Consider the following 13334-nt stretch of genomic DNA (forward strand, 5'->3'; position numbering starts at 1 on the left):
GCGTCCCATCCTCATTCTGAAGACAGCTGAAAGCCCTCCCTTTGTGCGGCGCTTGAAATAAGCGGGAGCTGTGAGGTGAATCAGCAAAGATGCGGCGGCACGCCGCTGCTCCCGGCGCTGCATTAGGTTGGCTGTTGCATGCCAACCGCGTCTGCGGGTTACGCTGTCAGATCTGTTCTGTTCTCCGCCGAGACTCTTCGGCGGCTCGAAACGGCGAGGGGACGTGAGTCCCACGAGAAGCAGGAGCTGCTATTAGGTTCTGAATGGTCACAGCGTGCAGCGCGATACTGAATGCGGAATCCCAGAGGAATTCGTTTAAAAGGAAAATAAAGCTCGGTTACAGCCCTAGGCTTCGAAAAGGAAGATCTGTGCGTGTGTGTGTGTGTTTACTTTTCAGGAGAGATACTCGGATATAAGATGAGGGCTGACTTGTAAAGACTCCGAGATACCGGAGATGTTTACAGTTCTATCCTTTAAAGAACGCCATCCATAAAAAGATTCCGGACAACTTTATAAGCACTGATGGACTGAGATTTTCAACATCCTTTTGGCTCAGACACCAACAGAATACCGTCACAGAGGGTAAAGCAGGCACTTCCCACAGTCGGGAAGCAGAACTGGAAACAGCGCGCAGCCCCAGCTTTTCTTCACTGATCTGCATCGTGGCGAGCGATCAGCAGCCTAACAGCGGTTACCACCTTCCTGCAGCAAAGTGGCTGCATTCTCAAGCAGGCATTTTCTGGTATAAACCCATCCTACCACCGCCTGGAAAATGTCACTGTCACGCAGGCTGGCCCTGCGGCAAAAGCTTTATCCGCGTGGCTGCGGTCGGCGAATGACACGAACGGTTGGGAAGAGGTGCCGAGGAGGGAGGACGCTGCTCAGGGCGGCGATGTAAGCTCTTCCCGTCCCCTCGTGGAAGGCGTCAGTGACTCGGGGGACAAATGCGGACGTGTCCTGCACTAAACCTGGGTATAACTACTTTCAATTACACAAGCACCCAAACAAACGAAAGCAGCAACCCACACTCAGAAGTATCTTTTTTCCCCTACTCAATGGTACGCGGAATCAGCTGTGCAGCATATGCCGCCACAACAATAGCTCGGCGACGAGCAGATGGCGTCCCGGCCCTCTCCTCTTCATTCCCCCCCCCCCCCGCCCCCGCTCCGGCGGCCTCCGGCCACGAGGGGGCGCCATCGCTGAGGTCCGCCCCGCCCCTCCTCTTTCCCCTCCCCCAGGGGTCAGGCCCAGTCAAGAGCGCGGGGTGAGTAGCGCCGGGGGAGGGGGCAGAGCAGGGAGAGCGCGCGCGGAGCGGCGCCCGTTGGTCGGGAGCGCTAACGGTCGCTCTCCGCTGTGAGGGAGCAGCTGAGGCGGCGCTCCCGGGCCTCGCTCCTTGTGGGGTTTCCTCTCGGAAGCCTGCCGCAGCCGAAAGGCCTCTCCCGTGTGCGACATCCCTGTGGGTTGCGGGGCGAAGCGCCCTGTGTCTGCTGGGCTGCCTTACAGCTTCTCGCCGTAGCTCAGCTGTCCTTCGTCATCCCTCGTGCCCTTGTGTGTGAAAATGAGACTGGAGCCTTCGGGTGGTGGTGGTGACCGCACCACTGAGGGACGAAGGCTGGTCCGTCACGTGTAAGGTTAAAAAAGATAAAAAGAATGTGTACTGACTGCTTCGTGTGGTAGTGCTTTTTCAGTAGTGGTCTGTAGGCAGTGAAAGGATTATCGTAAAAAATAAAAATACATAAATAAAAATACAGGCCTGTTACAAGTGGAAAGACATTTGCAATATGAGCACCTCGAACAGTGTGTTTTAGGATGCAAAATGTGAAAGTTAATCAGATTTGATTGCAAGTCAGTGTGCTTCGGCTGGAGGTAACAGCCAAGTCAGTCGGTAGTGCATGCACTAAGTGAAGGCTGAGCTGGAAGACAAGCTGAGTGCATGTTCTGTGAATGTACTTCTTTTAGTTCATTTCATATATATATACTTAATTCTGTTTTTAGGAAGTATTCATCATCAGTTGAAATGTCTTCTAGCAAAACTCTGAATGAAAATGAAACGCCCAAAGAGAGAAATCCAGGACTGAGGGCTGCCCGCACAACCACTCTGTTCCGAGCTGTGAACCCGGAGCTTTTCATTAAACCCGTAAGAAGCTCTTGCTGAGAGAAACTAAATGTGTTTAGTATGCTTTAAAACAACAATTGCAATTCAGTGTGCATTATCTTACAGTTTCTTGTTACGCAAACCCTGTTAACGTAACAAAAAATATTTTTGCTTTTTTTCTATTCTGGTTGTCATGAGCCCAGAGCTTAACATCGTTTATTACAACTTTCATTTCACTGAAATCAGACAATTACATTGACTGGTTATTTTGTACCAAGTCACTTCCAGAGAGAAATTTGTGATCACTTGTAATTTGACAGGTTAAGTAATAGGAGTTCTCTTTCATATTTGAAATGGTCCAAATCATAAAATGCAAGCCTAACACTCAGAAAGCATTATAAAAATACCTCAAAAGTTAATATAAAAGTATTATAAAAAGAGGCAATATTTAACTATTTCTTATATGGAGTGTTTTGTTTTTTTTTTAAATATAATGAAAGATGGTGACGTGGCAGAGTACTTTAAAAAGGCTTTTAAGAGGATAGCAATGTATTTTAAATGTATTGGCCAATATTCTTTGCCTACAGCATTTGCTTTTATAATTAAGTTGATGATACTCTGCCTTTATTTACACTCGCAGAATCCAGTGGTGTCAGTAAGACAAGATGAAACCTTGTGGACATAATAAAGGTGGCTTTTGTGGTGATGATAAGTGATCTCTTTTAGGGAAATACAATGAATGCCACTTGGCAGGAGCAGAGCACGTTGTTTCAGAGGAATATCCAGATAATTTCTGTTTGAAACTTGTAGTAGTAACCTTCAGTATTTGGCTGTGGCCAGATATTCATGCTCAAGGAGCATTTCATTGCAGAGAGAATTGTTTTTGCTTCCAGAAAATCATGTCTCCTTCTTGCTGTTTATCAAACTCATTTAGGTCAGTCTAAAGGAAGGCAGTGGTGAGTTCTGATATCGCAATAGTTCACTCTTCACTTTGTAAGCTAAGATTAAAGAATGTAATGTTTATGATGGATGAAGAATATTTTGACTAAAAACGCATACTGTTGTTTTTGGTTTTTTTTGTCAGAACAAACCTGTGATGGCGTTTGGACTCGTAGCAATTACCCTCTGCGTGGCCTACCTTGGTTATTTGCATGCCACAGTGGAGAATAAAAAGGATCTCTATGAAGCGGTTGACAGTGAGGGGTCCAGATATACGAGGAGAAAAACTTCCAAGTGGGACTGATGACATAAGGAAGGAAATAAGCAAATCAGCCGCAGAACTTCTCAAGGCTGAAAACTATTTTTCCTCTGTCTGTTAAAATCATGGTTAAGTCTCTCTTGTGCCTTTTAATCCAGTATAAGTTCCATTATAAAATACCATGGCTGTACAAATAAATTGTAATTAAGATACATACAAACATAAAATTGATTTTTGTCTGTGATCTCTATAGTATGTCTAGACTGGTAAATGCCTGGGAAATTCACGTGGTTCAACTCATTTTCCTCTTCGCTTTCACTAAGTGAAAACAGGGATTATTTAAAGTGGAGTACATAATGCATTGTGTGAAAAGAAAACGTTGGACTTTTCATCTTTCGATCATTACAGGGTTGCAAGTAAAAGTAATTTTAAGGTGAGAATATCTGATGAAGATCATTATCAGATGGTGCCCTGTGGGAGTGGCTGGAGGGAGGTAGTTGTGACATTTCCTTAGCGCAGGAGGTGGGCCCACATAAGCCTTCCAGCTCCAACTTTGGTTTGAGCAAGCTGTGTGGGTGGGTACTTGCCTGTTCCAGCACTGAGGCCTTACCCAGTGCTTCCCCAGCTATGTCTGTGTCCGACACTTCTGGCACACCAGAATGTGTGGTGGGTGCTGCATACCAGTCCAGGGCCTGTTTCTACCTCAAACCCTTGCTACTGATGTGGTTCATTTTTTTCCCATTCAGCTCCTCATATTTACAGTGTCTTCAAGGGAAGCCAAGAAGTTGAGACACCTCCTTGCTAACCCCCTTCTGGCCAAGGTGGATTCAGTTGTGCCAAGGAAGAAAGGGCATGTGAATGGCATCTGCTTTGCTACTCTGGGAGTTAGTTCTGGGACAAAAGATATTGAAGATAGCAAAAAGGTGACAGACTACAGACAGCAGAATCACTATGGAATTTCTCTGTATATCCATCTAAATCCTTTCTTCTGAACCTCTGATTTTTCTCCTGTCCTGTTTTGTAATTGTATGCTAAATTCGGCTGGACTTTGGTTAACTGCCTCCTTCATGAGAGGGGAAGTGAGCTATAGAAAAGCATTAGAAAGCCTTTAAAATGTATTGCCCTCTGGGAGCCTGCAGCAAGGGCCTAGTGCTGATCCAAAAGCATGCAGGTAAGGAGAGGGCTTGCCTTTTGGTTGGTGAAAGAATTTCTAGGTAAATTGAATACTCAGAGCCATCAGATGCTCTGTGTATCCTGTAGAACGTTTTTTCTTTTTAAGTAGGAGGTGATGGGTCATTAGAATTAGTCTTGAAAGAAGGGCTACACAGGATGCTAGCCATTAACACGTGAGTCTTGTATGTTTGCATGAACTTAACTAAATGATTACAAATGCCACAAAAAATGGTCTTCTGTAGCTTTTCTGTAAGCTTTTTAAATCACAGAATCACAGAATTGTAGGGGTTGGAAGGGACCTCCAGAGATCATCGAGTCCAACCCCTCTGCCAAAGCAGGTTCCCTACAGCAGGTCACACAGGTAGGCATCCAGGCAGGTCTTGAACATCTCCAGAGAAGGAGACTCCACCACCTCCCTGGGCAGCCTGTTCCAGTGCTCCGTCACCTCACTGTAAAGAAGTTCTTGCGCACATTTGCTATGCTGCAGTTTCCGGCCGTTTCCCCTTGTCCTGTCTCCACTCACCACTGAAAATACACACTTTGATCCTTCTACATGCAGATGATTGGAAGTGAGGAAGCCCATTCTGTCCCATTTTCACATATTTGGGAAAAATATGGGATTTGAGTTCTTAAATTTTGACCTGCATTTTGTGGAGTGAGTATCGATCTGGAAGTTATGGGGGGAAAGGAAGTGAAGAAGGGTGCGATGCTGATGGTGCCCAGACTGGAGGAGTGAATGTTGAGACTTGTAAGTATCTTCTCCATATTTATTTGCATATAAGTGACTTCCTTAATGCTACAAAAATGATACATAATTAGGAGATAAAGCAGTGCAAATGCAGAGAAGAATGTACCCAATTAACGGTCAGTATAGTATTAATACTGGCATTTGCCATTTTAGTTACCTGATTCATACACATAACAGTGATGTGTGAATTGGGATTTAAGCAAAAAAATACACCCAAGGAGAACTACATTAGTAGTAAAATTTGTTCACACTGAATGCGCTGCTCCCTTGGTGCACCTGGAGGATAAGCAGACAGCACTGAGACAGTCTCTTTTGCCCTGTTTCCCTCAATCTCATTTTCAGTACGGTAATAAATATTTACAATGGACGATAGCTGACTTGACAGGAACTGAGTCAGAATGATTTTCCATGCAGAGGCTTTTTCAGCTCCTTGCCTGTCCCGTATCTTCAGTGCTGACTTTCCCATCTTTACCAATAGCAGCAACAGAATGCCTTGATTCAGACATCTGAAGCAGTAGCTATTGTTCTGCTCCTAAAATCTCCTCTGAATACACGGTTTGAATGGAAATTGTTGACATCCAGCAACAAAAAGTTGCACTACAAAGCCAAAGCCTGCTGTGCCGCTGCTGAACTATTACCAGGCAAGCTCTGTGAGCACAGAGTCCCACCTGGTAACAGTTGCTATGCGGGGGGCTGTACCAGGGCTGCAAGGGGTCACTTCACACAAACCTCTCTCATCTGCCTGCATCTTCTGTGTGTTACTGAGCTGGCAGCATGTGAATCTAATCTGAAGGCAAACGTTTCCAATAACTTGGTAGAAATCAGTGGCTTCCCACTCATCCCTGGCTTGCATGTTTGTTTGTTTGTTTTTGTAGCAATAATAAGGATTTAGCCTGCAAGCAAGAAAACTATCCAGAGTAGAGTTCTGGCAGTTCACTAACTGTGTTGCAGAAAAGTACTAGCACACCACAATGATTAGAAGCACAGATTTGGATTCCTTTGTTTGCTGCGCTGTATGCTCAAAAATAATTCCACCGCCACCTTCTAACGCTACTTTTGATCGGATTCGGGAATACAAACCTTTCAGGACACGGTACTACACTCATCGTGATATACTGGGTGAGTTTGTTTCTGAAAGCCTTGTTTCACACCCTGAGAATTAGGAAAACTCAAAGTGCTTCTATATCCAAGACTCGCAAAGACTGTCATGGTAAGAAAACTGCAGCAACCTTCTGAATACACTTAGATCCTGCATATTCAGAGGGAGGCAGGGTCAGCTGTCCTGTGGTGCATGAAGGCATTCAGATTTGTGCACAGTGAAGTGTGCAGCAGAATTAGCTGTAAGTCTTAGCAAATGTTTTGTAAGGCTCACTTGGCTGACGTTTGCAACATTCCCTCATTCTTCTACAGCTAGGCTGCTGCATCCTGAATCCCACCTTCTCATACCTGAGTCTGGTTGTTGACCATCACTTAAGCCAAGTTCAAACCTTATTTCAGTCAAAACCGATTTTTCCTTTGCTACTGATAGGATTATGAACAAAAAGAGTCTTTCATCCTGTTATTTTAGCAGAGTTATCATCCTAAATCTCAATGTTATGTCTGTGTTACACATAGCACAACTTAAACATGGACGCAAGTTAAAAAAGAAGCATATTCACCATATTAACTGTAGGAAAGAGCTAAGCATCTGACAAACTGCTCCAAAGAAAGATACAGCATGCTGGTAGGAACACTCCAAAGCTGAGGGTTGGTTTTTCTGGCATAGCAGAATTGTAACCTCAAAGATGAAGGAAAACATATGGTCGCATTCCTATGTGTAAGGATCTGATACAAGCCTGAAGCATCTTTATAAGCTATGCCTAATTATCATAGAGCTTTCTGATCACTGGTATAAAGTTTTGTAGAAATTGTGTTGTGAATTTTAATTAACACATGTTGCAATAAGAGTGTGTTTGGTTTCTATTTTAAACAAGCAGGAGATTGTCAGTGGGCTGAGAGGAATGGGGTGAATGCTGGGTATGTCTCAGGAGGCAACTGCATTGACATATACAATATAAAGCATGTCCAGAAAGCTATAGGAACTCTTTTTAAACTTATTTCTTGTTACTACCTAGTATAATGAACTGGGGAAAAGCTATGCAGCCAGGGCACAATGTGCTTCTTGTTCAGATTTCCACATTGTTGGACTTATGTTTATTTTGCTAATTTAAATCAGTTGACTCCTTGTCTCATTCTTCTGCCCTTTTCCAAGCACTTCATGTTAGCTCCATGAAAGAACTCTGCCCACCTGTGAAGTGGATGGGGAAGATTGGAGTGGAAGATTGAAAGAGGGGGATTCAGCCCTGTACTGGCTGTTTGAAAGCTCTGGTCCTTTTTTGTTTTCTTAATAACTTAGGGTAAGAATATGTGACTCTTCAGCCCTGCCATGCATGGAGAATGGGATCCAAGGCAATGCTTAGGCAAGACACTGAGTAGGAAAGGGGGAGGATCTGAAGTCCTCTTTTTGAGGTGGGGTTTTGCATTGCAGGAAGTCAACTTTATCCACCTCTCTCCAGCATCTTCTCTTCTGGGCAACCCTAGGTGCTGAAGACTGACCTGAACAAGCAGGGCTGCCTGCTTGCTTTTATGACTAGGAGGAGATGGTGGTGCTGATAGCTTATTTAGACTCCCCACTGTGCTGACAAAGGGAGCAACCCCCATCCTACGCTCGGGGCAGCAGCATGGTTCCATTCTTGCTGCTCCACTCCTTCTTTCCAGAAGGGATTAGTTGTGCTCCTGCACCACTGCCCTGGGCCTTCCTTGGGTCCAGCAGCCCCAAAGGCAAAGGAGTTTTTTTGTATGTGTGTGCTCTGTTCCAAATACCTAAAAAACCACACCATTGTTTCTTGTGTGCTCCAAGAGCAGCATGAAGGCATCTGAGAATCTTCCTCAGCTTTGGAATGTTAAAATTTGCACCTTCAGAAAGCGGATTTAATTATGCTTAAGTTCTGAGCCAGGACTCTCCTAATTCCATAAGGCCCTTTTTTAAAGACCAACTTGTATTATTGCATTCGTGGAACCACCTAAGCTACCAAATGCTTACCTACATGTAAATGTATGTGAAATTAAACTGCATGGGTTTTAGCCTTTTAATGTTTAACTTAGCTGTAGAACCAAACAAAGCAGTGAGAGGAGAAGGCAGTTTTCAGCATTCTGGTTATTTGCTGTGTGTGATCCTCTTTCTTTCGTTGGTTGTACAGAGATTGGTGCAAGCATTCAACAAGAGGAGCGTGAAAGGAAGGAAGCAGAGATACAAGAGCGCATTGAGAAAATGAAAGCTGAGCTTTGGTCTCAGGTAAGTTATTTTATACTACTGTCATTGAAACTGTGATGATTCTTTGGAATAATTAATAAGCAACTTAGAGGTTACGGCAACAAAGCTGTTATTAATTTCTGCTCATTCCTTGTTCAGCTTTTTGAGTGCACATATTTCTGTGTGTGCATATTTCCACAGTTTCAGATCTCAACAAAGCCTACTTTGAACCCGCAACAAATTCTACCTCTGGCCAGAAAACAGCCTCTAAAGCATGCAAGAGTTATTGGCTAGTAAAGCTGTTCCCTGTAGTGCTGTGTATGATTTTGAAACTGCCCTTCATGTCAAATATATATAGATAGTGGTTAGTACTCTGGCAGCTCAGTGCTATTGTATTGAGCACATTCTTAACAGGAATTGCTGTTGATTAAATTATCAAAGGGAACAAAATGCATTTTACCATGCGGTTTAAATTCATTTGCCTTGATTTTTTTAAATAGAAAATGCAAAACAATCAATTACATGATCTCTGCTTTGTCTTAATAGTATGTTAATAATAAGCAGCTATGTTTATATAATAATCTGTTTTAAAGGCTGAACAGTACAAAGAAGATGCAGTGGATAAAGCTCTCACGGAGGCAACTGCTAACTACAGTGTGTTTGTACAAGACCTTAAACTAAAACTTGAGAAGGAAATAAGGGTATGAAACAGTTTGCTCTCTTTACATGGGAAATATGGTGGAATTATCTTTTTGACACCTTAGAATGTCAGTCTATGTTAAAAATGTGTTATTTTTCTTATGTTTGAGATATCCAGGACCTTCATTCATTTGTGAACTCCAGCTCTCAGCTAGCTGGATTTTTAGTTTGCTTTCAGCACATCTCGCTTTGTTTTTTTATTGAATCAAGTTTGTGGACCTTGTTGGAAGTTGGCTGTAAGGCCCTCATTGAGCCAGCCACTTAAGCTGATTAGGTGCACTTCTTAAGGTCAGTTAAACACAGGCTTAAATTTAAATCTCTTCTAATGTGTACATCAAAGCTGGAAATGTACTGAATCTGATGTACTGAACCTGGAGTCTAAATGATGCAGCAGAGGAGAAGGAAAACTGCCAGCATTATGTGTATTTCTAAATAAGGCACGCCAACTGCAGCTTTGTATTTCTATACACACTTAGCACATACTTTACATGGCTGTTTGGATATCTGGGAGAAGACCCAGAGATTTGTGTGAGGAGAGGGGAAGGCAGCAGAGTTCCCTACTCCCTGCTCTGTGTTAGCAGGCTGCATACTGCTGGCACTGCCTTCCATCAGCTGATGGGGTGCCCACAGGGAGTTGCCTGAGTGTTTGCTTGGGTATTTTGTTGCATACAAGATACTAAATAGCTGGCTGTTTGTATTGCAGGCTGTCACAGCACTGTGCTTGGCATTTCAAGAAGAAAAGCAGTGAAGTTTATAGTGGTCTTAAGTTTCTGGCAGAGCTCACTTCGTTTTATGGAGCTACTTTTCAAGGGAGCTCTGTCTTTTGCTATCACAGCATCTGCTGACAATAGCTGGCAGAAGCTCAGTTCCTCGTGTTTAACCATTCAATTACATACCATAAGCTTGTTATACATCTCTGTAGAACTCAGTGCTCGGGGTTTGAATACGTATTATTTGCATGGGAAAAAATTGGCTCCGGTGATTTGGGAGCAGAGAGAGAATTCTACAGCTGAAACAAAAGAAAAAGCAGTTATAACTGAGGTGAGGACGCGTGTTTTGTAGTCCATCTTTCTTGCAGTTCATTTTATGTGAGCTAGCTCCTTGTTGCTTGGAGAGGTGACGGCAGAACATTTACTCAACATCTATCTGAGCAAACAGTGGCAGCCAACAATGCCTCTTGCTGAGTGAGTGATGGAAATTCTTTCATGTGTAGGACAGGCACAGGACAACTGCTTTCAGCTGATGGCCTCAGAGCTGCCTTTCTGCATCAATGGCTTTACCTGGGCTTCTTGTAGGCAGCCCCTAGTATTTTTTCGCTCCACTTCTTAGCAGTAGACAAACAACCAGTATCCACAAAAATGTGAATGATGGCAAAGCATCATAGGTCATTGGGCAGAGAGTTAGGTGGGCTGAGCTGCTTTCCTGGGTTGTTGTATTTGGCAGGGATTTGGCCTGTAGATGGCAACAGATGTGTATTGGCATAGGTTGAGTTGTCTGATATTCCACGTATGTGTATGTCCATCCAGACCACCTAAGAATAGTGTTGTTCACACCTTTATTTACCAAACCATGCAGTATCTTGGTGTTAAGCATAGCAAGGACCAGACTTCATCTCACTCTGAACCATGTCACCAGCCATGTGAGCTTGTGAAGAAAGTATATCAGGGAATGTTTAGTGTCTTAAGCATAAAACATGGAATGTTGTATGGATGTGGAATGATGCTTTTAAGGATAAGATTAGTTCAGTGCCCTGTTTACTGGTGATGAAAGATGCAGAGAATCTCTAAGTAATACAAAGCAAGGTCTTAGGAAGACACCCAATGGGCCTGGTGTTGTGAGGAGAGCTGCATGGAAGCAGAGGACATGCTACCTGTGGATAGCATGGTACTGAAACAGCAGTTTTCACTGCCCGAATTGGCATCAGGCAGTCATAAAGATACCAGGATTTTAGTTACATTTTAAAAACATCTCCAGAATTTTTATATTTGCAGTGTACATATTGCAGTGTGTTAGTTTGTGAATACCCCCGTGTAAAATTCCCAGCTGATGAAAACAGTTCCCTCTTACACCACAGTCCTGAGCTGCTGACTAAGCTCTGGCCGCTCTTAACCTATAACCTTACAACAAATCATTGTATTGCCCCGTAATGTTTTCCTGAAGGCTGCTGTTCTGCTGGGCTTTGCCTGAAGATGACTAAACAATAAATAGTAACTGCTGCTCACATCTAATTTTAACCTTGCTTAGGAAGTGGTGAGGAAGGCAAAGGCAGAGATGAAGGAGTACATGGAGGAGGAGCAGAGGAGAGAGACTGAAGCCACAGAGCAGCGCATGGCTCACAAGCTCCGGTGTGCCCTGCTGGAGTGTGCCAAGGAGAAGATGCAAGCCGTGGCCGAAGCCAGGAAGCAGGAGAGGGAGGTGGCACTGAGTGAGGCGGCCATGCAGCACAGGTACTCCTAGTGCTTTCCTGACTTGGCTGGTAAATGTGCTGTGCTAGAGAAAATGACCTTTATGTCAATGTGGCAGATCTTCTTGGGAAAGACTCTTCAGAAAAAAGCTATTGGAAATGCCAAGTGACCAGTAAAAGTCCTGAGTTCCCTCACTGACTCCACGTACAGAAGTAAAACCTGTTTTGTTCCTGAATGCAAGTACCATAGATCAAATCAGGGATCCAAAAGTTTTGCTTTTTGTGACTGATGTGCAGTTACTGGAAAAATGGGCTCATGGGCCTGTTGTGCCATGAAAGACATCTCTGCAAAACTGGAAAAAAAAAAAAAAATTGTCTATGAGGAGATCTGTAGGGTGTAGGATAATTTATTCACATAGATGAGCAGTGGAGGGAAAAATAACAGAGGGCAGAAATTGTCTTCTCTACATTCAACTCTTTGGCTCTGTAGCCTTAATGGTGCCTGATCTATCATTCCTTACATGTCCCTGAGCCGGCTCCGGTGAGCAGCCCCGTAAAGTTTTGTGTTATAAATTCCGTGTTTTATTACTGACCTGCTGAAACAAAGATGTTCTCAGTACAACTTAAAAAAAAATTACAGATGAATCTGCAGTTTAGAAATCAGTTCCTATGTTTCATTTCAAGACTGCATTTTTACTTGGGGGCAGAGTTGTTCAAAGTCTGTTTGAAAATGAGCGTGTTCTTAAATGTCAGCCTAAAGAGAGACCTGGATGAAGCATGAAATATTAATGCTTTAAATTACATTTTTTCATCTGGAAACAATCATCATCAAAATATCACTGGAAATCCTTGGAGAAGCAGAATCTTCTGTGGTTGGATACCCAGCTACCCTCCTCTGTGTCATCAGTGGCCTTCTTTTATTACTCAATTTTGTTATAGAGGTCCTATGTAAGTCTTGATTTCATGTATATTTGTAGTTGAATAAGAAAGGTTTTTGGAATAGAAAAATTGTTTTATTTTTTATAATCTTTAATAGCAGGTGTTCCATACCATGATTTTCTCCTTTTTCAAATAGAAAGCACATAGAGCAGCTCAAAGAAGAAAGCATGTTAGCTGAGGAACTATATCGTAAGACTATCGAGCAATTAAACAAAGGCAAATGTAATGAGATGAACGTTGCCCTGAGTATCAAACAAAAAGAGAATCAGATTGAAATGGAAAAACAGATGAAAGAATTGAAGACTGTACATCTTGATGAACTGGAAAAGGTGATGATTACGCTGAGAACAGCTGAAGACCAGGTAAAGGCTCTTGAACAAAAACTGGAAAGGATGAGAGCTTGGAAGGACAGCCTGGAAACTGAAATACAAGCAACAAGACAAGCTTTTCAAAAATATATTGATGCAACCTTTCCTAACCTGTCCCTGGGACAAGCAGATTTTATTCTGCCATTCAGAACAACATTTGAACCAAAGGACATCCCAAAAGAGGCAGAAGGCAATGACAATGAATGTAAGAGACCTGGTACTGAGAGTATGAGGGTCACAGCCATGAGTAAACAGCACTTCAAGTAGGTGATGCTGAAAAATAAATTCATTGCAGTTCACTGAATTGCATGAGTGTGTTTGGAATTTTTATTAGAGAAATAATATTTAGAGAAAAATAATCACCACTATATTAAGTAATGAAGTGATAATCCATGCTGAGAAATTATCCATTAATTTC

At 43.0% G+C, this 13334-nt stretch overlaps 2 protein-coding genes across 3 annotated transcripts; both read left to right on the forward strand.

Moving 5' to 3' along the window:
* The first annotated feature begins 1225 nt into the window (after positions 1–1225).
* SMIM8 (small integral membrane protein 8) lies at positions 1226–3537 on the forward strand. Of its 2 annotated transcripts, none has more exons than XM_042889052.1 (3): positions 1226–1264; positions 1996–2137; positions 3180–3537. In XM_042889052.1, the coding sequence occupies exons 2-3, from the start codon at positions 2018–2020 to the stop codon at positions 3336–3338; spliced, it is 279 nt and encodes a 92-aa protein (XP_042744986.1). In that variant the 5' UTR covers positions 1226–1264; positions 1996–2017; the 3' UTR covers positions 3339–3537. The 2 variants fall into 2 exon arrangements, with proteins under 2 accessions (XP_042744986.1, XP_042744980.1); XM_042889046.1 differs by lacking the exon at positions 1226–1264 and adding an exon at positions 1406–1626.
* A 2648-nt stretch (positions 3538–6185) lies between these two features.
* On the forward strand, positions 6186–13183 carry CUNH6orf163 (chromosome unknown C6orf163 homolog). The gene is made up of 5 exons (XM_042875938.1): positions 6186–6333; positions 8454–8548; positions 9100–9207; positions 11450–11652; positions 12685–13183. The coding sequence occupies exons 1-5, from the start codon at positions 6186–6188 to the stop codon at positions 13181–13183; spliced, it is 1053 nt and encodes a 350-aa protein (XP_042731872.1).
* Positions 13184–13334: the final 151 nt, after the last annotated feature.

Source organism: Lagopus leucura, unplaced genomic scaffold (assembly GCF_019238085.1).
Source record: "Lagopus leucura isolate 7727_CA_CO unplaced genomic scaffold, USGS_WTPT01 Super-Scaffold_73, whole genome shotgun sequence".
Classification (NCBI taxonomy): Eukaryota; Metazoa; Chordata; class Aves; order Galliformes; family Phasianidae; genus Lagopus; species Lagopus leucura.

Coding starts and splice junctions, on each gene's coding strand:
- SMIM8 (XM_042889046.1), top strand. CDS start 1,559: ATGAGACTGGAGCCTTCGGGTGGTGGTGGTGACCGCACCACTGAGGGA. Junction 1,627..1,995: donor CGAAGGCTGGTCCGTCACGT/GTAAGGTTAAAA, acceptor TTCTGTTTTTAG/GAAGTATTCATCATCAGTTG. Junction 2,138..3,179: donor CGGAGCTTTTCATTAAACCC/GTAAGAAGCTCT, acceptor TTTTTTTGTCAG/AACAAACCTGTGATGGCGTT.
- CUNH6orf163 (XM_042875938.1), top strand. CDS start 6,186: ATGATTAGAAGCACAGATTTGGATTCCTTTGTTTGCTGCGCTGTATGC. Junction 6,334..8,453: donor CACTCATCGTGATATACTGG/GTGAGTTTGTTT, acceptor TTGGTTGTACAG/AGATTGGTGCAAGCATTCAA. Junction 11,653..12,684: donor GAGGCGGCCATGCAGCACAG/GTACTCCTAGTG, acceptor TTTTTCAAATAG/AAAGCACATAGAGCAGCTCA.